Source organism: Aquarana catesbeiana, linkage group LG08 (assembly GCF_042186555.1).
Source record: "Aquarana catesbeiana isolate 2022-GZ linkage group LG08, ASM4218655v1, whole genome shotgun sequence".
In the NCBI taxonomy this organism is placed as follows: domain Eukaryota; kingdom Metazoa; phylum Chordata; class Amphibia; order Anura; family Ranidae; genus Aquarana; species Aquarana catesbeiana.
In genome coordinates this window covers 224,888,301-224,915,557 of record NC_133331.1, presented here as the reverse complement: position 1 = coordinate 224,915,557, position 27,257 = coordinate 224,888,301, and the positions used below count along the sequence as shown (strand labels likewise).

The 27,257-nt window shown below is 42.1% G+C and overlaps 1 protein-coding gene across 3 annotated transcripts in view; it reads right to left on the bottom strand.

Moving 5' to 3' along the window:
* CDHR1 (cadherin related family member 1) overlaps positions 1 to 27,257 on the bottom strand; it is a 326,479-nt gene that overhangs the window by 219,811 nt on the left and 79,411 nt on the right. For all 3 annotated transcript variants that reach the window (XM_073596895.1, XM_073596894.1, XM_073596893.1), the window contains exons 3-6: positions 13,019 to 13,164; positions 10,222 to 10,272; positions 7,616 to 7,705; positions 7,260 to 7,346 (exon numbers count right to left, since the gene is read on the bottom strand). In XM_073596895.1, the coding sequence (XP_073452996.1) occupies positions 7,260 to 7,346; positions 7,616 to 7,705; positions 10,222 to 10,272; positions 13,019 to 13,164 (374 nt within the window). The remainder of the gene's footprint in view (positions 1 to 7,259; positions 7,347 to 7,615; positions 7,706 to 10,221; positions 10,273 to 13,018; positions 13,165 to 27,257) is intronic.

The following is a 27,257-nucleotide window of genomic DNA, read 5'->3' as shown; positions in this document are numbered from 1 at the left end:
ATTTTTTTGATGCTTAAAGTGAATCAATAAAAATGAAATATATAGTTACATAGTTACATAGTAGGTGAGGTTGAAAAAAGACACAAGTCCATCAAGTCCAACCTATGTGTGTGATTATGTGTCAGTATTACATTACATATCCCTGTATGTTGCGGTCATTCAGGTGATTATCTAATAGTTTCTTGAAGCTATCAATGCTCCCCGCTGAGACCACCGCCTGTGGAAGGGAATTCCACATCCTTGCCGCTCTTACAGTAAAGAACCCTCTACGTAGTTTAAGGTTAAACCTCTTTTCTTCTAATTGTAATGAGTGGCCACGAGTCTTATTAAACTCTCTTCTGCGAAAAAGTTTTATCCCTATTGTGGGGTCACCAGTACAGTATTTGTAAATTGAAATCATATCCCCTCTCAAGCGTCTCTTCTCCAGAGAGAATAAGTTCAGTGCTCGCAACCTTTCCTCATAACTAAGATCCTCCAGACCCTTTATCACCTTTGTTGCCCTTTTTTGTACTCGCTCCTTTAACTACTTGTGGTCCGGGCCATAGCTGAATGACGGCCACAGCGCGGACCTCAAATTTCCGGGAGGCCAACATGGGACGTCCACCCCTGTGCATGTGCACCGCGCGCACCCTGCAGGGTGCGCGGTGCACGCGCTGTGGTCACGGAGACTCGGATGATCACAGATCCGAGTAAGGGGTCGATCCCGGCCCCTTACCATGTGATCTGATGTCAGCCAATGACAGCTGATTACATGATGTAAACAAAAGCTCGGTAATCTTTTTTTTTTCTCCTCACACTGACAGCGTGAGGAGAAAAAGAAGCTGATCACCGGCTTATTTTAAAGGGACATCAGTCCTGAAGAGGAAGGAGGCACATATGCCTCATCTGTGCCTGCCAGTGCCACCTGCCAGTGTCCACAATGCCCAGCAGTGCCACCTATCAATGCCCACAAGTGCCACCTATCAATGCCCTCAAGTGCCACCTATCAATGCCCATCAGTGGTGCCAATCAGTCTCACCTAGCAGTGCTGCCATCAGTGTAAGCAATCAGTGCACATCACTGCCACCCATCAGTGCCCATCACTGCCACCTATCAGTTCCCATCAGTGCCGCCTCATCAGCGTACAATATAGGAGAAAAATTACCTGTTTGCAAAATTTTATAACAAAATATTTAAAAAATATAAAATTTAAAAATAAAAATTTGGTCTTTTTCAATTATTTTAACAAAAACTAAAAACCGCAGAGGTGATCAAATACCACCAAAAGAAAGCTCTATTTGTGGGAAAAAAATGATCAAAATTTAATTTGAGTACAGTGTTGTATGACCGCGCAATTGTCATTCAAAGTGCGACAGCGCTAAAAGCTGAAAATTGGTCTGGACAGGAGGGGGGATTAAGTGCCCAGTAAACAAGTGGTTAAATATTGTGCCTGGGTGGTGTCTATAGTATGCCTGTAAAGTGGAGCATTTTTCCCGTGTTTAGAACAGTACCACAGCAAAATGACATTTCTAAAGAAAAAATTGTCATTTAAAACTGATCGTGGCTGTAATGAATTGTCGGGTCTCGGCAATATAGATAAAACTCATTGAAAAAAAGAGCATGGGATCCCCCCAATCCATTACCAGGCCTTTTGGGTCTGGTATGAAAATTAAGGGTAACTCCGAACCAAAATTTTAAAAATAAATTGCGTGGGGGTCCCCCTAAAATCCATACCAGGCCCTTCAAGTCTGATATGGAAATTAAGGGGAACCCTGCACAATTTTTTTAAAAAAAATGGTGTAGGGGTCCCCCCAAAATCCATACCAGACCCTTCAGGTCTGGTATGGATTTTAAGGGGAACCCTGTGCCAAAATTTAAAAAAAAATGGCGTAGGGGTCTCCCCCAAAATCCAAACCAGACCCTTATCCAAGCACACAACCTGGCAGGCTGCAGGAAAAGAGGGGGATGAGAGAGCGCCCCCCTCCTGAACCGTACCAGGCAACATGCCCTCAACATGGGGAGGGTGCTTTGGGGTAGCCCCCCAAAGCACCTTGTACCCATGTTGATGGGGACAAGGGCCTCATCCCACAACCCTTGCCCGGTGGTTGTGGGGGTCTGCGGGGGGCTTATCGGAATCTGGAAGCCCCCTTTAACAAGGGGACCCCCAGATCCCGACCTCCCCCTGTGTGAAATGGTAATGGGGTACAAATGTACCCCTACCATTTCACAAAAAAGTGTCAAAATGTTAAAAAAGACAAGACACAGCTTGGGACAAGTCCTTTATTAAAAAAATAATAAATGTCCCACGATGTCCATTCATCTTCTTCTATCACGCCGCCCGACAGACCGAAAAAGAAAAAAAAATCAGCAAAAGACCCGCCTCCATGGGAGGCTCTCGCCATCTGATGCTACTTCGCCTTTGACAGTTCTTATATAACTGAGGGCGGGGCAACCCTGTGACGTATCCGGGTGACCTCGTCCCCTCTGGCACCACAGGGACTTCCCCACGGCTTCCCCATGGCGTCAGAGGGGACGGGGCAACCCAGTTATGTAAATGGCTGACCCCGCCCCCCTCTGACGCCATGGGGAAGCCATGGGGAAGTCCCTGTGGTGTCAGAGGGGGCCCAGGTACTTCACCGGGTGGCCCCGCCCTCAGTTATATAAGAACTGTCAAAGGCGAAGAAGCGTCACACGGCGAGAGCCTCCCATGGAGGTGAGTCGATCGGGGATTTTTTTCTCGGTCCATCGGGCGACGTGATAGAAGAAGATGGATGGACATTGTGGGGCATTTTTATTCTTTAATAAAGGACTTGCCCCAAGCTGTGTCTTGTCTTTTTTAACATTTTGACACTTTTTTTGTGAAATGGTAGCGGTACATTTGTACCCCATTACCATTTCATACAGAGGGGAGGTCGGGATCTGGGGGTCCCCTTGTTAAAGGGGGCTTCCAGATTCCGATAAACCCCCGCCCACAGACCCCCACAACAACCAAGCAAGGGTTGTGGGGATGAGGCCCTTGTCCCCATCAACATGGGGACAAGGTGCTTTGGGGGACTACCCCAAAGCACCCTCCCCATTGTTGAGGGCATGTGGCCTGGTACGGTTCAGGAGGGGGGCGCTTTCTCATCCCCCTCTTTTCCTGTGGCCTGCCAGATTGCGTGCTCGGATTAGGATCTGGTATGGATTTTGGGGGGGACCCCTACACCATTTTTTTTTTATTTTGGCGCAGGGTCCCCCTTAAAATCCATAACTGGTATGGATTTTGGGGGGACCCCTACGCCATTTTTTAAAAAAAATTTGGCACAGGGTTCCCCTTAATTTCCATATCAGACCCAAAGGGCCTGGTATGGATTTTAGGGGGACCCCAAATGCTATTTTGGTTCAGGGTTCCCCTTAACCACCTCAATACAGGGCACTTACACCCCCTTCCTGCCCAGACCAATTTTCAGCTTTCAACGCTCTCACAGTTTGAATGATAATTACTCAGTCATGCAACACTGTACCCATATGAAATGTGCGTCCTTTTTTTCACACTAGTGGGTTTTTTATTTTTTTGTGCTATAAATAAAAAAAAAAATCGTAAATTTTGTGAACAAAATGCCTTTTTCTTTGTTTCTGTCATAAAATTTTGCAAATTAGTCATTTTTCTTCATAAATTTTGGCCAAAATTTATACTGCTACATAGCTTTGGTGTATTAGTGTATATTAGTCTACAAGCTACGAGTCTACAAGCTATGGTGCCAATCACTGAAAATTGATCACATCTGATCAGGCCTTCAGTACATCAGATGTATCTCATTTCTTGAGACACTAACAAATCAGGAAAGTACAAATACCCCCCAAATTACCCTTTTTAGAAAGTAGACATTCCAAGGTATTAAGTAAGTAGCATGGTGAGTTTTTTTACTTGAATCAGAAAATGGCTGGCGACTTGGATGCTCTTGAATAAAAGTCCTTTATTTGGTTACATGGGTACATGAGTACAGGCTATGCTGAGTTTTTTAAGTTGTAATTTTTTTCCCACAATTCTTTGCAAAAGGAAGATTTTTTTTTTTTTTTTTTTCAAAATTTTCATATTAACTGGTTATTTCTCTCACAGAGCATATGCATACAACAAATTACACCCCAAAATACATTCTGCTACTCCTCCTGAGTATGGCGATACCACATGTGTGGGACTTTTACACAGCCTGCCCACATACAAAGGCCCAACATTGAAGAAGCACCATCAGGCGATCTACGAGCATAAATTGCACATCTCATTTCTCAACCACCTATTACACTTTGGAAGGCCCTGGAGCACCAGAACAATGGAAATGCCCACAAAATGACCCCATTTTGGAAAGCAAACACCCCAACATATAATCTGTGAGGCATATTGAGTCTTTTGAACTGTTCATTTTTTTCCAGAAGTTTTTGGAAAATGTGTAAAAAAAATCAAAAACACATTTTTTTTTACACAAAGTTGTCAATTTATAAGATATTTCTAACACATAGCACGTATATATCAAAAATTACACCCCAAAATACATTCTGCTACTCTTCCTGAGTATGGTGATACCACATGTGTGAGACTTTTACACAGCCTGGCCACATACAGAGGCCCAACATTTAAGTAGTACCTTCAGGTGTTCTAGGAGCATAAATTACACATCTAATTTCATTCCTACCTATCACACTTTTGAAGGTCCTTGAGCACCAGGAGAGTGGATTTACCCACAAAATGACACCATTTTGGAAAGCAAACACCCCAATGTATATACTATGAGGCATGGGCTACAAATAGGTACTCGGGTACTCTGATGAGCTGGAGACAAGTACTCGGGTAACTTGATGAGCTGCAGACAGGTACTCGGGTACTCTGATGGCCTGGTGACAGGTACTCAGTTACCCTATGGGCTACAGATAGGTAAGCCAAGTGTAAGAGAGAGAGATGGAAGGCACGTGATCTGATGCATTGATCAAGATGTTGCAGTTTATTCATAAAAAAGGAGGGATGAATACATACAAAAAGTATCTACGTGTTCATAAAACCAGGTTACAAATATACACATTTGAGTTAAGAAAATAGACATGCCCATGCAAGGGCAAGTGCTAGAATTTGGCTGATGCTTTTTGAGGAAAACCCTCTTCATCAGAGCCTTGTAGAATGACAAGAGAGGTCTATATAGTATTGTGGATCAACATACAGGGGAGTGGCTAGTTGGGAGGAGTGTCACATGCTAAGTGATGAGTTACCTACGCTCTAAGTTTGTCCACATCCCAGTGCTCCATGTGTCATAGAGAGATGTAATGCATATGTTCCTTATGGCAGTTCAATGTGTATCTGTTGGTTGTGTCTGCATCCAGGATGCAGCCTGCATGCATCTGTTTGAGAACAGGAGGCAGTTGCTTCTGTAAGGGTTCTAGGTAGCTCCAATCAGAAAGTAGTCTTGTGTTGCAATGAGGATATCAGCTGTCTCCCTACAGATAGGCTACAGATAGGTATCCGGGTCTTTGATGGGCTGGTGACTGGTATTCAGTTACAATGAAGGGCGGTGACAGGTACTCAGGTACTCATATGAACTATGACAGGTACTCAGGTACTCAGATGGACTGTGACGGGTACTCAGGTACTCAGATGAACTGTGATAGGTACTTGGGTACTCAGATAAACTATGACAGGTACTCAGGTACTCAGATGGACTGTGACAGGTACTCAGGTACTCATATGGACTGTGACAGGTACTCAGGTACTCATATGGACTGTGACAGGTACTCAAGTATGCAGATGAACTGACAGGTACTCGGGTACTCAGATAAACTGTGACAGGTACTCTGATGAAAGTGACAGGTACTTGGGTACTCAGATGGACTGTGACAGGTACTCGGGTACTCGGATGGACTGTGACAGGTACTCAGATGGACTGTGACAGGTACTTTGATGTGTGGTGACAGGTCCTCTTTATTAGGGGTGCAATCAGTGTGTGTTGGTGTACACTGTAAGCGGTAACGAGATGTTACCACAATCTCCTTCTCACACACGATTGGTGTGTGAGGAGGAGAACCCAGTAACATCTCATTACCACTCTATGTTTACATTTAGTGATCGGCTGTGAAAGGATCCCAGCTGATCACGTGGTAAACAACCACTGGCCAATGCCTGTTTACCAGCATTGGTGACGAGCAGTGTTCCCGGGAACACGCCGCCACCGAAGTGCCTGTGCAGCGCGCTCGCGTGCATGCGCCATGCAAAGTGGGGTGGTACTATCTGTGATCGGCTGTGACTTCATTATGGTCGATCACGTGGTAAACAGCTGTGCCCAATGGCTGTTCACCCCCCTCGGTGGCTAACGGTGTCTCCGTGACACGCCGCCACCGAAGGTACAGGGCTGCTCGCACACGATCGCGTGCATGCACTGTTTAAATGCACAGACATCATATGACGCCCACCCAGAACAAGAGCCTCACCGTCTGGCCGTCATATGACGGCCAGGGGGGGCAGCAAGCGGTTAATATTCGTACCAGACCCAAAGGGCCTGGTAATGGACTGGGGGGGGGGAGGGATCCCATGTTTTTTTTTTCAATGCGTTTTATCTATATTGCCGAGACCTGACAATTCATTACAGCCGCGATCAGTTTTAAATGACAATTTTTCCTTTAGAAATGTCATTTTGCTGTGGTACTGTTCTAAACACAGGAAAAATGTGCCACTTTACAGGCATACTATAGACACCCCCCAGGCACAATATTTAAAGGAATATTTCATTTTTATTGTTTCACTGTAAGCATTCTTAAAATCACTGCTCCCGAAAAAAATGGCCATTTTTAAAAAAAATGTTTTGCATTGATACATGTCCCCTGGGGCAGGACCCAGGTCCCCAAACACTTTTTATGACAATACATTGCATATAAGCCTTTAAAATGAGCACTTCTGATTATTCATGTTCGTGTCCCATAGACTTTAGCGGTGTGTGTTCTGACAAATTTTTTGCCTGTTCGCATGTTCTGCATTTAAACTAATAACCTCAATCAATTTTTGCAACTATAAAATGGCTCAAAACACACTTGCAGCTAATAAATCTCTTCACTGCACTGTGTACCATAAAATTTAACATGGCATGACACAGCATGTCCACTGATTGCTTTCCCCAGGGGAATCTGTTCCCTGAAGAGTACTAGACAAATAGGCAAAAAACAGCCCAAAATTAACCCTAGTAATAAATGTACACCAATTATCACTTTCAAGTTAATGCATGATCCAGGATACATTTATTTTAGATTACACAAATAAAATTTACCTGTATTAAATATGTGATGCTTCCACCAGATCCCATGTCTTTGTCCAGTGCCTCCACCTGAAAAATGCTGCTTCCTGGAGGTGTATCCTAAGGAAAAATTATTTGTATTTAGAAAATGGTTCAAATAACTGCTTTATTTTTTATTTTTTTAGTTTCTTCCTTGTCTGTTATATTACAGTCAAACACATAGATTACACATTGATGCATATATGATTAAAAAAGCTGCCCAAGGAAAATTATGAGACAATCTTATTGTAATGAGCTAAATATGTGATAACAGTTATTATGACCAGATCTCTCAGCTATCATGAATAGTATTTGAGAATTGTCAAGCTATTACACACTATTACACTTACCTCCGGGACATTCACAATGTATGGTGTTTTCTGGAACTCTGGACTCTCATCATTGGCATCTGTCACCAAAATACGTACTCTCTCAGAAACCTGTCAAGCAAATGAAAGCCCAAATTATTAAATAAAATTCAACAAATGTCAAACAAAGCAACAGTGATCAGGCGTAGAAACTAGATACTCAGGCACCCAAAGCCATACATTGGCAGGTAATGAAGAGAAACATGCTCCCCTATACCACTAAATAAAGGGCATTTCAATTCACTTCAGCAGGCAAACAGATTGGTGGAAGAGCAAACAGAAGGTAAGTAAATAGTGGGCAGGTAGTAATGGAACCTGTGGGTTGGCCATGCATGAGTTTGATTTTAGTTACGGTACATATAACATCTCTGCAATGAACATTAGGAGACTTGCTAGTCATAGCTCATGCTTTAATATGCAAAATTTTGTCAACAGATAGATACATAAAACATTTATATGAATGGCTTATTTCCTCCCAGATCCTCTACCATTAGGTTCCTGGGAGATTTCAGCTGCAGTTCAGTCTCACAGTATCTGAAAGATACACACACAGATACATAGTAAGAGAAAAAATACAATCAACTCAAAACCATTGTAATGTGCCTTTAATATGCCCACAGTCATAAGGTAAAGTTAATTTGACCCAGATAGTTTTAGATTTTTGATTGTTTTTGGTAACACAGCCCTTCATCTGCCTATGCTGTGCTACATTAAACATAGTAGTAGATTTTTTAACGGACATAGAAATCAGGCTTTATATAAATCTGACCTGCAGTTTTAAAGCCTATCTCCAGGGAAAAAGAACGCTTCCAAGCAGTGGGGCTGTCTCCCTGCTGCAATGAATACTTATGTGTGTCATATTTATTTATATATATTTATCTTATTATGAATATTTATGAGCATTTGCTTGTTCACTCCTAACAGACTAGAATAAGCAGTTTTACTTACCTGATACTCACTCCCCTAACTCATGGTGGTGGATTGTCTCTCAGCGTCTTCACTTCCAATGAAAGGCTATAGGGACAGCATAGTACTTGATGACATCAGAGGACCTGTGACCACCGAATCGTAGTGGATAAGAGGCTGCAGGTGGCGGTCTTGCAGCATGAAGGGAGTTGGATCAGGTAAGTAAATGACTTTCATTTTTGGGAGGGGCTGGTGCTGATAGACGTTTTCCTCCTAACATTGCAGCAGTTTCTCTCCTCTCTCCCTGCTTAACTCGACCTCTGAGGTAGAGAAGAAGGGAAGGAGATACTGTATTTTACACAGATGGTCAGTGGGGTGCTCAGATTGCACCTTCATAAGCTGGCTGTTTGGGTGACAGTGAATGACAGGTTTGCTGTGTGCTGTGATGAGAAACTAACATAACAGATATGGCAGGTTGAAATGCAATATGTGCATTCCAGACTAGTAGCAGCAATGGTGGAATCTACAGGCTGCTTCTCCATCTTTAAGTTAGCATGCACTGCATCAGTAAGAGCTGATGTGGTCTCTCTCAGACTGGCAGGTATGATGGCTGCCTATGACTCTTTAGGGACAATCTCATCCTGAAAGAGTCTGTGGGAGTCTTCATCAGATAGAGCTTTGGCAACAGAAAGCTCAGAGATGGCTAAGGCTGCAATCAGGTAAGATAAAAAATCTGCAGGAGAAGGCATTAAGGTACACTTATGCCCCCTGTAATAATAAAAAAAAAATAACTGCCTTTTTGGCCCATAAAATCCTGAATAACTGTTGTGAAATACGCCCGGGTTAAAACTGAGAGCGGGATCCCCACCCAACGGAGCCAAAGAGAACTCCAAAGAATGTAGCATTTTTGGCCTTTGAGAGAGAACACTGCAGGCTGTATCAGATTGTTAATGGATCATTAACTAGAGGCACCCAATGCAACAGGACTACTCCTCTTGTGTGTGGGATCTGACATGTTGCTCCTCAAACAGGGACAACTTAGTTCTAATACAAAGGACCACAAGCAGAGGACAGTGCTTGAAGGTCACATTCCATGCAGGTCCCACAATCCTCCAGTCAAGCGGGTTTTGGGTACAGCCTCAAACTATGGCTGACAATATATAATCCAATCCAGATAGCTGCATTAGAGACCTTGATTGAACCTTGATTGACCAACAACTGATGGCTACTGGTTAACTCAACATGATTGTGAATTGTGGTGACCTTTTTGACCCACTCCCACTTTCTGAAATCTCATCTAGGCGAGAATGACGTTGCAGGTTCTGCCCCCCTCACCGCCCACAGCCTCCTAGGACACAACACATTCCAAGAGGCTGCAGAAGCAGTCTTGCTGCCTTGAGCTGCACAATCTCAAACATGGAGCCAGCTGCAATTTAGCCAAGCTAATCACAGCTCTCCCAAATCCAAGATGGCAGCATCAGCAGTGAGAAGAACCGGCTATAGAAGACAGCATGGGCTGTTAAGTATCTCATTTTTAAAAGTCAGCAGCTACAATAGTTTTAGTTGCTGACTTTTATAGTTTTTAGAAAATGGGTGAAGTTCCTCTTTACAAAGCATATTTTAGTCCTTATAATTCATTAATCAATGCATTAATTACAGTACTAATATTTTTTCCATTTTACCTTATTTAGTCCATCCGATATACTGACAATGGCTTCTATTTCATCTTGTTTCTATTAAGAAAAAAATTGAAGAATTGGTAAAAATTTGTATGAATCGAAAAAAAGAAATGATCGAGATTCATGGATACTGTTAGATTATAGTAAACAGTTTTATGGGTTTTTATTTTCTCATTTAAATATAATTACAGGACACAAGTTGGAGGAAAAACTTAACATAAAAATTAATGACTATAGAGAAACAGAAAAAAATAAAATAGGACCTTCACATTCTCTAATAGACCTCAATTGGAACCAGGCAATTCCAGCTATTGCCATAGATAACAAATTACAAGTTTACAAAGAATGTATTCTTTTGTTCTAACTCGGCTTAGCATATTGTGGCAGTGTGTAAAAAAAAAAAAAAATGAATAAAGAATACCGTATTTCTACTAGATGATGGAGAAAAAACTGTTGCCCAATAACTGTACAATACAGGGAGAATCTGCCTCTTTGCACCTGCTATCTACAGACACAGTCCTAGAGTGCATAATTTTAAGTCCGGCTCAGGCTTCATGGACTGCTTAAGTCTGGGATCCACAAACTACAAAGTGGTCCAATGTACCCCAATATTGCTTTACTATATGATGAGCCAATAACAAAGTATCTGCCCAGAGAAACATCTTGCGCCCTAGAGAAAATCTTCTGCTCCACCAAAATGTCCACAAAGTACTGTACATTTTCTAAGGTACCAATATTAACAGCTGAATTTATTAGTAGCAATTAGTAGTCTGGGGAATTTTCAATAATAAAACGTAAATACTCTTGAAACACAAATAGGTTTCTATATGGTACCCTTTTTTAAGCCCAGGACCCAACCCAGAAATCACTGATTTATTTCAATGACTGTCATATTGGAGGTTCTGCATTTACTATAAACAAATGATAAATCTCAGTGTTGTTTAGAAGACTGCACCTCATGCACTATGTGCAGCTGTTTCTTTAGAGGTTACATTCCCAGGGCAGAAAACAATTCTAATGAATATGAATCTTACAGAATTCTCTCATCAGAATTATTCATATACCTTCAGATAATACACTTCCTATCCCCTCTGATCCCATCTGACCCTTCAGCCCCCCAATTCTCCTCCCTTGATCAAGTTTGCAAGCATGATCCTCATAGATGACACCTCATTTTGACTCTAAACAGACAACTGGTGGAGCCCACAACCACTCCCCCCCCCCCCCCCCCCAATGTTGCTATGTTGCTAAGTAGGAAAGGGACCTGGGAAATCTCATATTTTGGAAGCTACCAAGTCATCCTTGCAGAATGTCATAAGCTTGAAAATGAGCTACAAAGTCCTCACTAGATGGTATTTGGTCTCCACCAGGATTGCCACATTTTTGCCAGGATACTCGGCCTCATGTTTTTGTTGTTGTTAGACTTCACACACTCACCTCCACATTTGGTGGGAGCGCCCAGTGGCACATGCCTCTTGGGCGATATATATTCTGTATACTCACTAAACTTTTTGATACTTCCCTTTCCCCAGACCCCACTGTGGCTCTACTGAATCAGAAACCGCTATCTGTCACCCACTGACAGTTTAAATTACTTTTTAAAGTCACCACTGCAGCCAAACAAATTCTCACCCTTACTTTCTCCTTTCCCGTTTCTACTTTCCTCTCTGTTTTTTCATCTTTGGCTACATACATCCTCTCAAACTGTTGGTGATTTTTTTTTCAAGTCCCCGTTCACCTTTTACTCAAACTCCCTTGGATTAAGACCCTCCTTCTGTACAGCCTACTTCTACAGCATTGGGGTACCTGCTATCCTGACTTTTATACAAAGGGATTTAGCTACTCATGGGACATGCGTTAAATACTATTACTACGATGCTCTTTGTTTATGCTTAAGTTTGGTTTGCCACAACCGACTCTGACAAAGGATGTTTTTCTCCTCTGTGATGGCCTCGAACTGTTTACCAGCATGCCTAGTCGATATTCGTGCTACTGTGTTTTCGTTTATCAATCCTAACACCACCATGTATTTTAATGTCCCATGCCTTGAACGAGACATGTAACTGTCTCTCCTATTTGTTTTGACTTACTTTGTTTTTTTCAATAAAACATTTGAACAAGAAATATATTGCAGTGTTACCAATCTTTAGATCAGCAAGTACAGAAAATACCTGTTGGTCTAGCCAGAAATGACAAAAGTGTGAAATGACAAAAATATGTAGAAGAATGTATATCGGATGAAAAAAATTAATTTTTTTGGGATCTGTATTATGGCAGAAAGTAAAAAAAATTATTTTTTTTCAAGATTGTCAATCTTTTTGTTTACAGCGCAAAAAATAAAAACCGCAGAGGTGATCAAATACCACCAAAAGAAAGCTCTATTTGTGGGAAAAAAAGACATACATTTTGTTTGGGTACAGTGTCGCATGACCGCGCAATTGTCAGTTAAAGCGACTCAGTGCCGTATCACAAAAAATGGCCTGGTCAAGAAGTGGGTAAATCCTTCCGGGGCTAAAGTGGTTAATCCTGTAAGGACTGCAGTCAGAATAATGCAGATCATTCCTTTACATCCCAGTGGCCCCTGCAGTTTCACCAATACAGGCTATAATATAGAGCCATTTGTTCAAACTGCATTCTTCAACTGCACTATTTCAAGCTTACTGAGCTTTATCAGTGCATGACTGAATGCATGAAAATAGTACAATCATGTTTTACTAAAAACGTAGCTGTGCCATAAATGTTACCAAAGCACTGTTTATTCATAACTTTACCCTGATCCCCACTTCATTACTATAGTTACCTCTCTGTCAAGTTCTTCGATTAATGTAACATTTCCAAGGAGGGGGTCAACTAAAAAATAACATTTTGATCCTGGTGGAAAGGTGAGGCCATACATCACCGGATACCCTTCTGGATCACTGCCATTCAGTGTATATATGTATGTTCCTATGGTGGGGAGATGAAGAGAAGAAAAAAACTTATAAGGATAATTCTTATAATTCCACAAAGTTGGCATTTAACAAACTACAGTAATGAAAACTGGAGCAACCCATCCTTGAAGGTTCACACAGAGGAGAACTGTTACTTATATCAGACACAGGTAGCATGTTTCTCATAGAAACATCAAAGAATCATCCAATTAGATAATGACTGTTGAGTTTAAGAGGTATTATACCTAGTTCAATGACTCTCCTACTGAAAACTACTGTACATGCATCATTAAGGCAATTTTCAGTATTCAGAATATTTTTTGCGGTTGTTACTCCTGACGTTCTCGTAAGAAATGGTGTGTATGGTTATCGCAAGGACAGGAAGACACAGACACTTATAAAATCCTAATAAGAAGTTCTAACCATTCCTTACTCTATTAAAAATGTGATTTTGTCTCCACGTTAGGCTTTAATGATTGTTAAAGAATACATACCATAAATTGTTTTTTTTTTTTTTTTTTTTTTTTTTTTTTTTTATGTCTGCCTGCACTACAGTCTTAAAATTGTTAGAAAGCCTAAACATTCTTCATCTTAATGCATTCCTTATATTAGGTAAAAAATGTTTAGGCATCAGTATCCCCCCCCCCCCCCCTTTTTACTCGTATTTACCTGAGCCCTCATTCGATCCAGCATATCTGCAGCTCTTCTCTCCATTCACTTCCTGGTCTTACGGGCTTTGCTGGGGCAGTGGAAGTCATTGGCTCCCACTGCTATCAATTAAAGCTAGTGAGGAGGAAGTGGGGGGCTGAGCCAAGTCCTGCTGTCTGTGTCTATAGATGTGGAAAGCAAAGCTCAGGAGAGAGCTTGCATGAGTAGCCCCATAGAAAGTGGCTTTCTATGAGAGTACTTGCCAAAGAAGAGGAGCCAGGAGAGCCGGTAGGGGACCCGAGAAGAAGATCAGGGCCACTATGTGCTATTCCATTGCACAGAGTATGTAAGCATAAACCTGTTTCTTAGGTTTTTTTTTTTATTAAAAAAAAGCATTTGCAGTAACTTTAAACCTTTCTGCTGCCATAGTGAATTTTGTATTACGCTGTTACAATAATCCAGAAATGGACAGGTTTAAGAGAAATATGTTTTTCATGTAAACTAATGCATGTAAAAATATATTTTCTTGGTAGCAGAACTATGGCTTCCCATTAAAAATGTGTACTGGAGCACTAGATGATGGTACATCTGCACCTAAAGTTTTCTATTGAGTCTGCTTGTGAAGTTCACAAAATACAGCTCCCTGTGGTTGTGTGGCAACAATTCTGCACTGCTCCTAAATTGAGAGCTGAGTAGCTACTCTCTGTAGGCTGTGCCTATTTGCACTACAGTTAGAAGAGAAGATGTTGCAGGGGGCTTTGCTATCAGCATTGCCATTGCTGCGTCACAAACCTGTAGCTTGTCAATTAACATCTAGTCATACCTAGTCTTGCCCACTGTCTCCTGAATTGAGTGCGCTGCATCTGTTACTGAAACCCTCTAACTGTGAGCTGCAGTGTCTGGGAAGGTGCAGCATTTGAGGCACAAATAAGGGATAGTTTGGCCCAGTAAGGGAAGGTAGAGGATTGTTTCCATTATAAAGCATGTGCATCATATAACAATAGATTTGAGCTCTGTAATTTCAAAGCCATTGTATCTAATTTTTAGGGACTCATTAATGACGGGAATAGTACCGCTGGATTGGCGCAGGGCGAACGTGGTGCCTATATTTAAAAAGGGATCAAAGTCTTTACCAAGTAACTATAGACCTGTTAGTTTAACTTCTATAGTCGGGAAGATACTGGAGCGTTTAATAAAAGACCACATAGACGAGTTCTTGCTGGAAAAAAACATTTTAAGCAACAGACAGCATGGGTTCATGAAAGACAGAAGTTGTCAGACAAACCTGATTTCTTTTTATGAAGAGGTAAGTAAAACCTTGGACAGAGGGGTGGCTGTGGACGTGGTTTATTTGGATTTTGCAAAAGCGTTTGATACAGTTCCGCACACACGGCTCATGTGTAAGTTAAAGTCTACAGGCTTGGAAATATCAGTTTGTAAATGGATAGAAAACTGGCTAAAAGACAGAATTCAGAGAGTAGTGGTTAATGATTCTTACTCTGAATGGTCTAAGGTTATCAGTGGTGTACCCCAAGGTTCAGTGCTGGGACCCTTACTCTTTAATATCTTTATAAATGATATTGGGTCTGGGATCAAAAGTAACATTTCTGTCTTTGCAGATGACACCAAGCTATGCAGTGGAATAACGTCCTTACAGGATGTCTCCAATTTACAAGCCGACCTCAATGCACTGTCTAATTGGGCGACTATGTGGCAGATGAGGTTTAATGTTGAGAAATGTAAAGTTATGCACTTGGGGGCTAAGAATATGCATGCATCATACATGCTAGGGGGAGTACAACTGGGGGAATCTGTAGTGGAGAAGGATCTGGGGGTTTTGGTAGATCATAAGCTCAATAATAGCATGCAATGCCAAGCTGCGGTTTCCAAAGCGAGCAAAGTTCTTTCTTGTATTAAGAGAGGTATGGACTCCAGAGAGAGAGATATCATTTTGCCCCTGTTCAAATCATTAGTAAGACCTCATCTGGAATATGCAGTTCAGTTTTGGACACCAGTTCTCAAAAAAGATATCGTGGAACTGGAGAAAGTGCAGAGAAGGGCAACCAAACTGATAAGAGGCATGGGGGAGCTCAGCTATGAGGAAAGATTAGAGGAACTGAATTTGTTCACTCTTGAGAAGAGGAGAATAAGGGGGGATATGATCAACATGTTTAAATATATAAGGGGTCCATATAGTGAACTTGGTGTTGAGTTATTCACTTTACGGTCAACACAGAGGACAAGGGGGCACTCTTTACGACTGGAGGAAAAGAGATTTCATCTCCAAATACGGAAAGGTTTCTTCACAGTAAGAGCTGTGAAAATGTGGAATAGACTCCCTCCAGAGGTGGTTCTGGCCAGCTCAGTAGATTGCTTTAAGAAAGGCCTGGATACTTTCCTAAATGTACATAATATAACTGGGTACTGACATTTATAGGTAAAGTTGATCCAGGGAAAATCCGATTGCCTCTCTGGGATCAGGAAGGAATTTTTTCCCCTGCTGTAGCAAATTGGAGCATGCTCTGCTGGGGTTTTTTGCCTTCCTCTGGATCAACTGTGGGTATAGTATTGGGTATATTGGATTGTACGTTTTTTTTTTTTTTTTTTTTGTGGTTGGACTGGATGGACTTGTGTCTTTTTTCAACCTGACTAACTATGTAACTATGTAACTATGTAGATTTGGCACTTTTCTAGACATACAGAAGCCTTTAGTTGTACTTTAACCATTTTGCTGTCACTGATGTAAGAATTATATTGGCGGTAGGGCTGACTGTAGCAGCTAGGAGTTAGTTTAACTCAGTGATCACTTCAACATGCACAGTAATGTAGAAATAAATTCAAATTTGATGTAGAAATAACTAAAACCTAAATTAAAAAGTGGTGTAATGACTTAGCACACAGATAAAGTCCTTGAAACAGTGATAGAAAGTCCACAAACATTATATCCAATACAAAACTGTGACATAACAATCCACGTAGCTCTTTATTCCAGTACACCAAAATGACAGTGTTGTCACCACGAGATTATGGAAAAAATATATATTGCACTGCTATTGCACAGAAAACATACAGTACATTGGTGAAGAGGCATGTGAAATCCCCACTAACTTGCCAGGTACCATCTGATAGGATGCTTTCCCCAAATGTTTTTTTTTCATGGCATGGCTTTTCTGGGTTGAGGGCTCAAGGTACTCTCTAAGTTGGGTATACAGCTCCATAATTAGTGCCTTGGATAAGCAGAACTTCTGCAAGGTATCAATATCGATGTATTTATCCAGCAATGTGAGCTCCGTAGCCTCCCTGGCGGTTTTCCCGAGTGTGGCTCGGGGTTAAAATTCAGGACCATTAGCGGTAACCCCGAGCCACACATCGCAGGATCCTGGTGTGGCTTTACTTACCTTGTCCCTAGGATCCTGCGATGTCCCCCGCAGTGTCTGCGGGCTCCGTCCTCCTCCGAAGCCTCTCCGTGCCAGGCTCCGTTCCCTGCGAGCGGCGCGACGCACAGGGGCGGAGCCTGGCGGCAAATTCAAAAAAGTGTAAAATCATAACACATACAGTACTGTAATCTTACAGATTACAGTACTGTATGAAATGATTTCACATCCCTTTTGTCCCCAGTGCTTTGTCCTATGCCCTGCATGCAGTTTTATGTTATATATACTGTTCTTTCTGCCTGGAAACTGGAGATTGTCCATAGCAACCAAAAAGTGTCCCTTTACATCAAAAGTGGCTTTAGACCAGCTAGAAAACAGTGATAGTAAATTAGAACACTTGCAGAATTGAGCGATAGTGAATCGTGGGGAAATTTATTTTATTATTAATTTTTTTTTTTTAATTATTTATTTTTATTTATTATATTATAATTTATGTTTTTGTGTTTCAAACTTTATCATACCCAGGATATCTACTAGACTCTTGTTTGGACAGATTTAAGTGTGTTATTGTTAAGAACTACAGACCTACAATATAAAACGCCAAATTTCCATGCAAAATAATTGTACCGCTTTCAGCACCTAAAATCCGAAATAATCATACCGCCAGGGAGGTTAAAGCATGTTTCAATTAAAAAAAACATTCTAGACCTTCTCCTCCTCCTCTTCTGCATGAAGGATTCAAGGGGCTGCATAGACTATGCTATGCAGTCTGTCAGCCTTCAGAGACAAGTCCTAAGTGGAATCTACCTGCCACCTACTCCAGCTTGCACTTTCCCGACAATTTTTTTTAAAACAACCACTGACCTCCTACCTTGGGTCTGACCATTGCCATACTTATTGCATAACTTGGACCACTACTTAATTATTGCATGTATTTCTTTCTTTCTGTGAATTCACTTTAACACCTTCTTATGCAGTACTTACCGAGTTACCATTTTTGCTGTTTGCACTAAATACCACATGCAAGCAATAGTGAATTTACATTTTCATTATTGCATGTGATAAGTAGTCAGGTGACTATCATAACAGATGCGATAACCTTTAGTGCAGTCGTTCTCAACCTGGGGGTCGAATGACGATTTGCCAGGGGTCACTGAATCCTGGGATGTTCCTGAAGCCCGCACCGCTCTTCCAGCTTTTTCGTGGCCGCCCAACTGGGCTTTTCCTGAAGCCTGTGGCCGCCCACTCAGCCTCTTCGCAGCCACCCATTCAGTTCACGGCATGGCTGGGGGGCAGAGACTAGAGGTCAGTTGACTGGTGAGGAATGTGAAGTGGGAAAGGCTGGAGGAGACCCTATTTCCTGATTTTGGCATAGGTGTCACTGCTGTGAGACACCACAGAGCTGGAGACACAGTGAGAGTAACACTACCTTAAAGTTGCCATTAAAAGTTCCCACTACAGTTCTCAGATCAGCAGATGACCTTGATCAAGAGCACCCAAGTTGGCTAAACAGAACTCCCCCCAACACTGCCACTTATCCCATCTCCCCCATCCCCCACCAAGGAGTAAAAATAGAGAATGCATGGAAGGGAGAGGAAAAGAGGGGGGAGGACAAAGAAAAATGGAGAGAAAAAATAAGAGCAAGAACAAGAAAGACGGCTAGAGAGAGGGATGGAGGAAAAAAACAAGAAATTAGGATAGAGAGAGAGATAAAAGGGAAAGAAAGGAACAAAGAGAGGGGTACATCCTAAAATGTACCATAAGGGGTTTAATACTGTAAGAGTGGAAGGGACTCGGGGAGCGCTAAATGTCCCTAGGTTATGGGCGCAAATTACTTGTCTTGCCTTGGGTGCTGACAACCCACGCTACGAAAATAATAATAATGTTAGGGGTCCCCACGACTTGGGAAATTTTATCAAGGGGTCACGGCACTAGAAGGTTTTAGAACCACTGCTTTAGTGCATTGTAGCCATTGTCTGTGTGCCTGCACACCCCAGGGGCTTTTAAATTTATTAAACTTCCATTTTGTATAAAATGTTTTTCTTTTAACATTAAACTAAACCTTATTGTTATTACAAGGGACTGAAAGAGGGGTGGCACCTTCACTCATGTAGAAGAGATCAGCTGCTCAAATGACTTCTAATACATAGCCAGTAGCTGGGAGAGAAAAGTCCCGGCTGCTATATCAGCCTAGAGTTTGTTTACATTCCCCTGCAGCCACCAGTATAAAAGTCACGGTGGCAGCAGCAAAAGGGTTTATCCTGAATATTAAGAGAATGGCGATAAGTGATTTTTTGAAAACTAAGCACAACAACTAATCAACAGGAATGGCATTTTTTCTATATTGACAAAATGTATCTTGCAGCAGAGTGGTCTCCTGCCCTCTAACACATGTTGCAAAAATTTTGCAAAAATTTTGAAGCACTAGAGCATTGAATGAGATATCTCTTGGTTAAGTCTTACAGAGCAGAACCACTATGGCTGCCTACAGCTAATACAGAGAATAAGTATTAACGCATGAGCAGGAAAATGGTTGCCATGTCATTACAGCCAGCGATTCAAGTCACCAATAGTAACGGAAAATCATGTCTAAAGGGATCCAGACCCTGCTTTTTACCTCATCAACCACAAAGTCCATAGAAGTTGGCTCCCATGGCCTTGATGGAACAGGGGGTGGCTGGAGCAACCCCAATAGGAGAAGCTCGGGTGTCTTATTGTTGCACAGATCAGACACAAGGCCACATAACTTTTGACATCTCTTTTGTAAAAAGGCCACCAAAAGAAATGTGACAAAAGTTCTTCTGTCTTCAAAATCCCAAAATGCCCGCAAGTTTAGAGTCTTGAACTAACAGCAAATAGCCAGCAGCTCCTCTCGCTCATAGCAAACAGTCATCCTCTCACACTGCTGTACAGAGCACCCAGCCGCTGCATCTGCATGCGCCGCCGCCCAACAAGGAGGGTTGAGATGACGGCTTCAGCCTGAGAAGATTTAGGTACATAGAGACAATATGCTTAACCACTTGCCGACCGCCGCACGCCGATGTACGTCCCTTTTTTTGGGGATGGATATCGTTGTTATGGCAGCAGATAGCTGCCATAACCCCGGTATCCCCGTTTGCGGTCAGCTACAAGATAAAAGTGGTCTCTGCAGCGGATTCGCCGTAAGATCACTTTTATCGGTGGCGGGAGAGGGCCCCCCCGCCACGATCCGGTGCCCTCCACCGCTTACCGGAGCTGTCGGCAGCGGCAGAGGCGATCGCGTCCTCTCACTTGCTGTGCATGGAGATGAGTGAGGGGAAGATGGCCCCCACCCGTCTCCATGACACTGCAGGGCGGAAGTGACGTCATAACGTCACTTCCGCCCATACCTCTTAAAGCCACATTTTTTTCAATGTCATTTTTTCAAATGACATTTTTTTTTATTGCATTTAAGTCCAAATATGAGATCTGAGGACTTTTTGACCCCAGATCTCATATTTAAGAGGACCTGTCATGCTTTTTTCTATTACAAGGAATGTTTACATTCCTCGTAATAGGAATAAAAGTGACCCAAATATTTAAAAAAAAAAAAAAAAAAAAAAAAAAAAAAACAGTGTAAAAATAAATAAAATAAAATAAAGAAAAAAAAACGCCCCATCCCGATGAGCTCGCGCGCAGAAGCAAACGCATACCTGAGTAGCGCCCGCATATGAAAACAGTGATAGGCTATATGGGTAGAGATCAGTGTTTAGAAACGTTTTTTATGTATGCACCATCATCCCTAAAGTAGTAAACCAAAAAATATGTAGAAAATGGGTTTTTAAAGGTACCCCTGATATAGGAAAAGACATTATCTACTAAAAATATCTTAAATATTTATTAAAGCAGTTTTACAAAAAAAAAATTTGTACGATAAAATGTGAGAACAGTTTTACATTCACAGTCAAAGGTATACATCCTCAACCTAATACTGACAATGAAAAAAAATTTGGTCACCAAGAGTTCAAGGCATAACCACGTCCACATAATTTCAACGTGTTTCGCCCAGAAGGCTTCATCAGGAAAATGGACGAGGCTTTTCAATTATTCAACAACAATACTCACGATAAAAACAACCTTGGATGTTCAAAAGAGAAAGAGGAAAAAAAAAAAAAAAAAAAGGTAAATACACAGAAAAAATATACATAAAACATTCACATTTATGTAGCTTGAAAGCTCTTTAGCTTGTGCAACCATAACTCCACCAAAACCACCCTCCAGAAACAAAAACAAAAACAGGAACAAAAACCATCCCACCCACCATCCCACCCCCCCCACAAAAAAACACACTCAAACACCCCCCATCACACAGGCTCACACCCAACCCTCCCCTAGTACTCCCACCCAACACAACCCCAGCGTCAACTCCATACCTCTGTTATAGAGTTCTGGGGAAGTCGCAGGATACGAGGCGTCAGCTGAGAGAAGAGGGGAGGAGGGGTGCCCCCAGAAATGACTCCCCCCGTGTAGTCCAGATGGATGCCTGATCACCCGTAGGGAGGGATGTATATTCTCATGGATGAAAATCATCACAAGCAAAAAGGATGATTACGGTATCTGTAACAGATATCATAGATAATAAAATTTCACACATATTGCAGGTGAAGAGAGAGGTAGACCACAAGACAAACTAGACAGTGGACACCACTCACCAACCCCCCGAAGAGTAGAAGAGTATTTGTATTGAGAGCTCATGAGGACTGAATGGCACAATATCAATTGTAAAAAAGCACCTGTGCAGGTGAAGACAAAGCTGCTCCACAGTTTCTGAAAAAGTATATAAAATGCATGTAGCTATGTTAAACTTCAATGCAACGAGGAACCTATGTACGCTGCAGTTTTAAATCTTCAAGAGCACCTGCTCACCTTGAAAAGATATCACATCATTATGTAAGAAGCTACGTCACATTTCTATTGGCGCTGCTGAAAGGGCACCCTAAAGTAATGGGCCACAAAAGATAATCACTTCCTATATCTAGAGAAAAAAAAAAAAAAAAAAAAAGGGTTTGTTTAAAAGGAAATAGAGCACCAAAAGTGGTGCTTTAGTTTACAATTAGACATATCACAGAGTGCTAGACCGATTAACGGTCAATGTTTAGTTTTACCTGGTGCCGGCGTCCATGTTTAGCATGAGCTCCCTGACTGCTAGCAAGCATCTGAATGTGTGGGGTTTAAATATCCCTCCCCATGGCACCAAAATGCTGTGCGTGTCATCACACTGCACCTGGAGCCAAGCGGACGCAAAAGGGAAGTTCCTGGTCCAAGGACTGATGACACAGAACCGGAAATGACAGACAGGAAGTAAAACTACTTCCTGTGTGCCCAAAACAGCACTAAGACTCCCTTTGGAGACAGTGCTGAGCCAAGAAGGAAAACTTGGACAGTTGGAAAGATGGCTGTGGGATACGGTTATACTGGTATGCCAAGGACTATAAGGAGACCTCAAGGCGGGCGTATACCGGGTTGGCAACCCCCAGGAAAGAAATGCCCAAGGGGGATGTGTGTCCAACCTAGTATACACCCTTGGGCGTCCATACGGGGATCAAATGGCACTGAACTGGGGGGGGGGGGGTAAAAACCAGGGAAAATAGAGCCTAGGGGGGTAAAAAAAAAAAAGGGGAAGAGGGGTTCCCCAAGGTTTGGGTGTGGTCATGATTGCACATTACAATAATTCGTCTACAACATTGTACCACTAATTTACATCCACATATGAAAAGCTGTATCAATATGCACATCATTGCAGCTGACTCAATATATGTTAGTATCCCTTTTCTAAAAGATGTATTGTTTCTAATAGGGGCAATTCTGGCCTAGACAACCAATCCAGAATTAGTCGCGAGAGGAATCGTAAACATCTGGTGATCTCATGATATTCAAACGCAGTAAATGTTAACAAAACAAAGGAAGGGAAGACACTCAATGGTGCACATACTCCCAAGGAGACCGGAGTGACCAGATCACAAGAGGGGGGTGATGTTTATAGAAAAGGCTTATAGCTAATCCCCTCATTGAGGCCGGGGGACCGAGTGGCCTGTAAACAATAGATCCATCTCGTCTCCAATTGGAGAAGTTTATTGTCTATATCACCTCCTCGTTCATGTTCTGGTATGTGTTCAAGGCTGAAAAAGCCGATAACTTTTGAATCAAAATTGTGGTATAGCCCCACATGACGGCTAATAGGTGTTTCCATCCTATGTTTGGAGATAAGGGACACATGGTCCCTGATTCTACAAAAAAGTGGGCGCTTAGTTTTTCCCACGTAACATGCCCCACAATGACATTTCAATAGGTATACAGAACCAACCGATTGACAGTTTGTTCTATGTTTGGGGGTCCAGACGTTATTGTTGGGAAGGATGACATTCTTCCCTTCTAAAATGAAGAGACAATAGTTGCATCTGCCACAAGGGTAGGTGCCTGGTGATTTAGACTTTAGTGTAGTCTGATTGCGATAGTGGCTACTCACTAGAGTATCCCTCAAGGAGCGAGAGCGTTGGTCCATCTAACAACCCCCTTTGCTCCTATAATCCTTTTTCCATATCTTCTGCTGGAATAACCTTTGAGACACCAAAGACATATAAACCCAAATCCAAGTCCTTCCTTGTCCTACAGGGAAACTCTAACTTGTGGGCCTTTGTGATCCAGGTCACTAAAGAGATTGAAGCTACCAACTGGCTAACTGGCCCTCCGGGCAATTTATCTAAACATTTAAAAAAGGCATTACAGAACTTGAGGTCTAATAAAAACATCGTAATAAAACCATCCGACAAAGGTGGCAACCTCGTTCTGATGGATACAAAACAATATGAGCAAATGTGTTTTGACATCATACGTAATACTGACTGGTACAGACCAGTACCCAAATCTCACATTAATTATTACATGAAACTTTATAAGGACATTCAGGCTAAGGCGCACTACAGGGAGGTCATTGACTCTAACACACTAAAATTCTTGGACTCTACCAATCCGGTGACTCCAACATTCTACGCATTGCCTAAAGTGCACAAAAACTTACAGAATCCCCCAGGCCGACCGATTATTTTGGGGTGCGGATCCCTGACAGAAAAGGCCAGCCAACTAGTGGACGAGTATCTATACCCCCACGTAAAGGGACTTTTTTCCTTTGTTAAGGATACCATTGAGCTATTGAAAACATTGGATGGATTACAGCTACCTCAGGGATGTTGGCTAGTTGCGATCGATATAGAGGCCTTGTACAACTCCATATCTCATACCAGAGGTGTGGAGGTTGTGCGAGAATTCTTGAATAAACGAGATCTTGACTCGTGGAAGTATAACGAATTTGTGATTGAAATTCTTAATTTTATACTTACACACAATATTTTTGTGTTTAAGGGTTCCCACTACCTCCAGGTGCAGGGCGTGGCAATGGGGGCAAAATGTGCCCCCTCCTACGCAAACCTGTACCTGGGGGGGTGGGAACGAGACCTTTTCTTTGATGAATCTAAAGCAGAGTTTATTGGTAAGATTGTATCATGGCATCGATACATAGATGATGTTTTTATGGTGTGGGCAGGATCAAAAGAACAACTACTAGAGTTCCTGGTGGGTCTACAGGTGAACACATACAATCTTAAGTTTACTTACATGTTCAACCAGTCAAAAATTACTTTCTTAGATGTAGAGATCTTTATAAACGAAACAGGAATGCTCTGTTCCACACTATATCACAAACCATCAGCAGGCAACAGCTTACTGCATGCCAGCAGTTCGCACCCTGAAAAACGAATTAAAAGCATCCCTTTCAGTCAATTCTTGCGCCTGAAACGCAATTGCACATTGGATACAGACTTCCAAAAGGAGGCAAACCTGTTACGCGATTGCCTCCTAGCTAGGGGATATAGTAAAACATGTCTGAAAAAAGCATTTAACAGGGTAAAAAACGAGAATAGACAACTGTTGCTATATAAACCCAGACGAGATAAAGTATCAACATCAACATGAGTGATTACCAAATATAATAGACAAACATACATATCTATAAAAAGTTCTGGTACCTATTGGCAGCTGATCAAAAAATTTCCAAATTCGTTAGACCCTATCCAGAGATCACCTTCAAACGCTCTCGCTCCTTGAGGGATACTCTAGTGAGTAGCCACTATCGCAATCAGACTACACTAAAGTCTAAATCACCAGGCACCTACCCTTGTGGCAGATGCAACTATTGTTCCTTCATTTTAGAAGGGAAGAATGTCATCCTTCCCAACAATAACGTCTGGACCCCCAAACATAGAACAAACTGTCAATCGGTTGGTTCTGTATACCTAATGAAATGTCATTGTGGGGCATTTTATGTGGGAAAAACTAAGCGCCCACTTTTTTGTAGAATCAGGGACCATGTGTCCCTTATCTCCAAACATAGGATGGAAACACCTATTAGCCGTCATGTGGGGCTATACCACAATTTCGATTTAAAAGTTATCGGCTTTTTAAGCCTTGAACACATACCAGAACATGAACGGGGAGGTGATATAGACAATAAACTTCTCCAATTGGAGACGAGATGGATCAATTGTTTACAGGCCACTCGGTCCCCCGGCCTCAATGAGGGGATTAGCTATAAGCCTTTTCTATAAACATCACCCCCTCTTGTGATCTGGTCACTCCTGTCTCCTTGGGAGTATGTGCCCCATTGAGTGTCTTCCCTTCCTTTGTTTTGTTAACATTTACTGCGTTTGAATATGATGAGATCACCAGACGTTTACGATTCCTCTCGCGACTAATTCTGGATTGGTTGTCTAGGCCAGAATTGCCCCTATTAGAAACAATACATCTTTTAGAAAAGGGATACTAACATATATTGAGTCAGCTGCAATGATGTGCATATTGATACAGCTTTTCATATGTGGATGTAAATTAGTGGTACAATGTTGTAGATGAATTATTGTAATGTGCAATCATGACCACACCCAAACCTTGGGGAACCCCTCTTCCCCTTTTTTTTTTTTTTTTTACCCCCCAGGCTCTATTTTCCCTCGTTTTTACCCCCCCCCCCCCCAGTTCAGTGCCATTTGATCCCCGTATGGATGCCCAAGGGTGTATACTAGGTTGGACACACATCCCCCTTGGGCTTTTCTTTCCTGGGGGTTGCCAACCCGGTATACGCCCGCCTTGAGGTCTCCTTATAGTCCTTGGCATACCGGTATAACCGTATCCCACAGCCATCTTTCCAACTGTCCAAGTTTTCCTTCTTGGCTCAGCACTGTCTCCAAAGGGAGTCTTAGTGCTGTTTTGGGCACACAGGAAGTAGTTTTACTTCCTGTCTGTCGTTTCCGGTTCCGGGTCATCAGTCCTTGGACCAGGAACTTCCCTTTTGCGTCCGCTTGGCTCCAGGTGCAGTGTGATGACACGCACAGCATTTTGGTGCCATGGGGAGGGATATTTAAACCCCACACATTCAGATGCTTGCTAGCAGTCAGGGAGCTCATGCTAAACATGGACGCCGGCACCAGGTAAAACTAAATATTGACCGTTAATCGGTCTAGCACTCTGTGATATGTCTAATTGTAAACTAAAGCACCACTTTTGGTGCTCTATTTCCTTTTAAACAAACCTTTTTTTTTTTTTTCTCTAGATATAGGAAGTGATTATCTTTTGTGGCCCACTACTTTAGGGTGCCCTTTCAGCAGCGCCAATAGAAATGTGACGTAGCTTCTTACATAATGATGTGATATCTTTTCAAGGTGAGCAGGTGCTCTTGAAGATTTAAAACTGCAGCGTACATAGGTTCCTCGTTGCATTGAAGTTTAACATAGCTACATGCATTTATATACTTTTTCAGAAACTGTGGAGCAGCTTTGTCTTCAACTGCACAGGTGCTTTTTTACAATTGATATTGTGCCATTCAGTCCTCATGAGCTCCCAATACAAATACTCTTCTACTCTTCGGGGGGTTGGTGAGTGGTGTCCACTGTCTAGTTTGTCTTGTGGTCTACCTCCTGTCTTCACCCGCAATATGTGTGAAATTTTATTATCTATGATATCTGTTACAGATACCGTAATCATCCTTTTTGCTTGTGATGATTTTCATTCATGAGAATATACA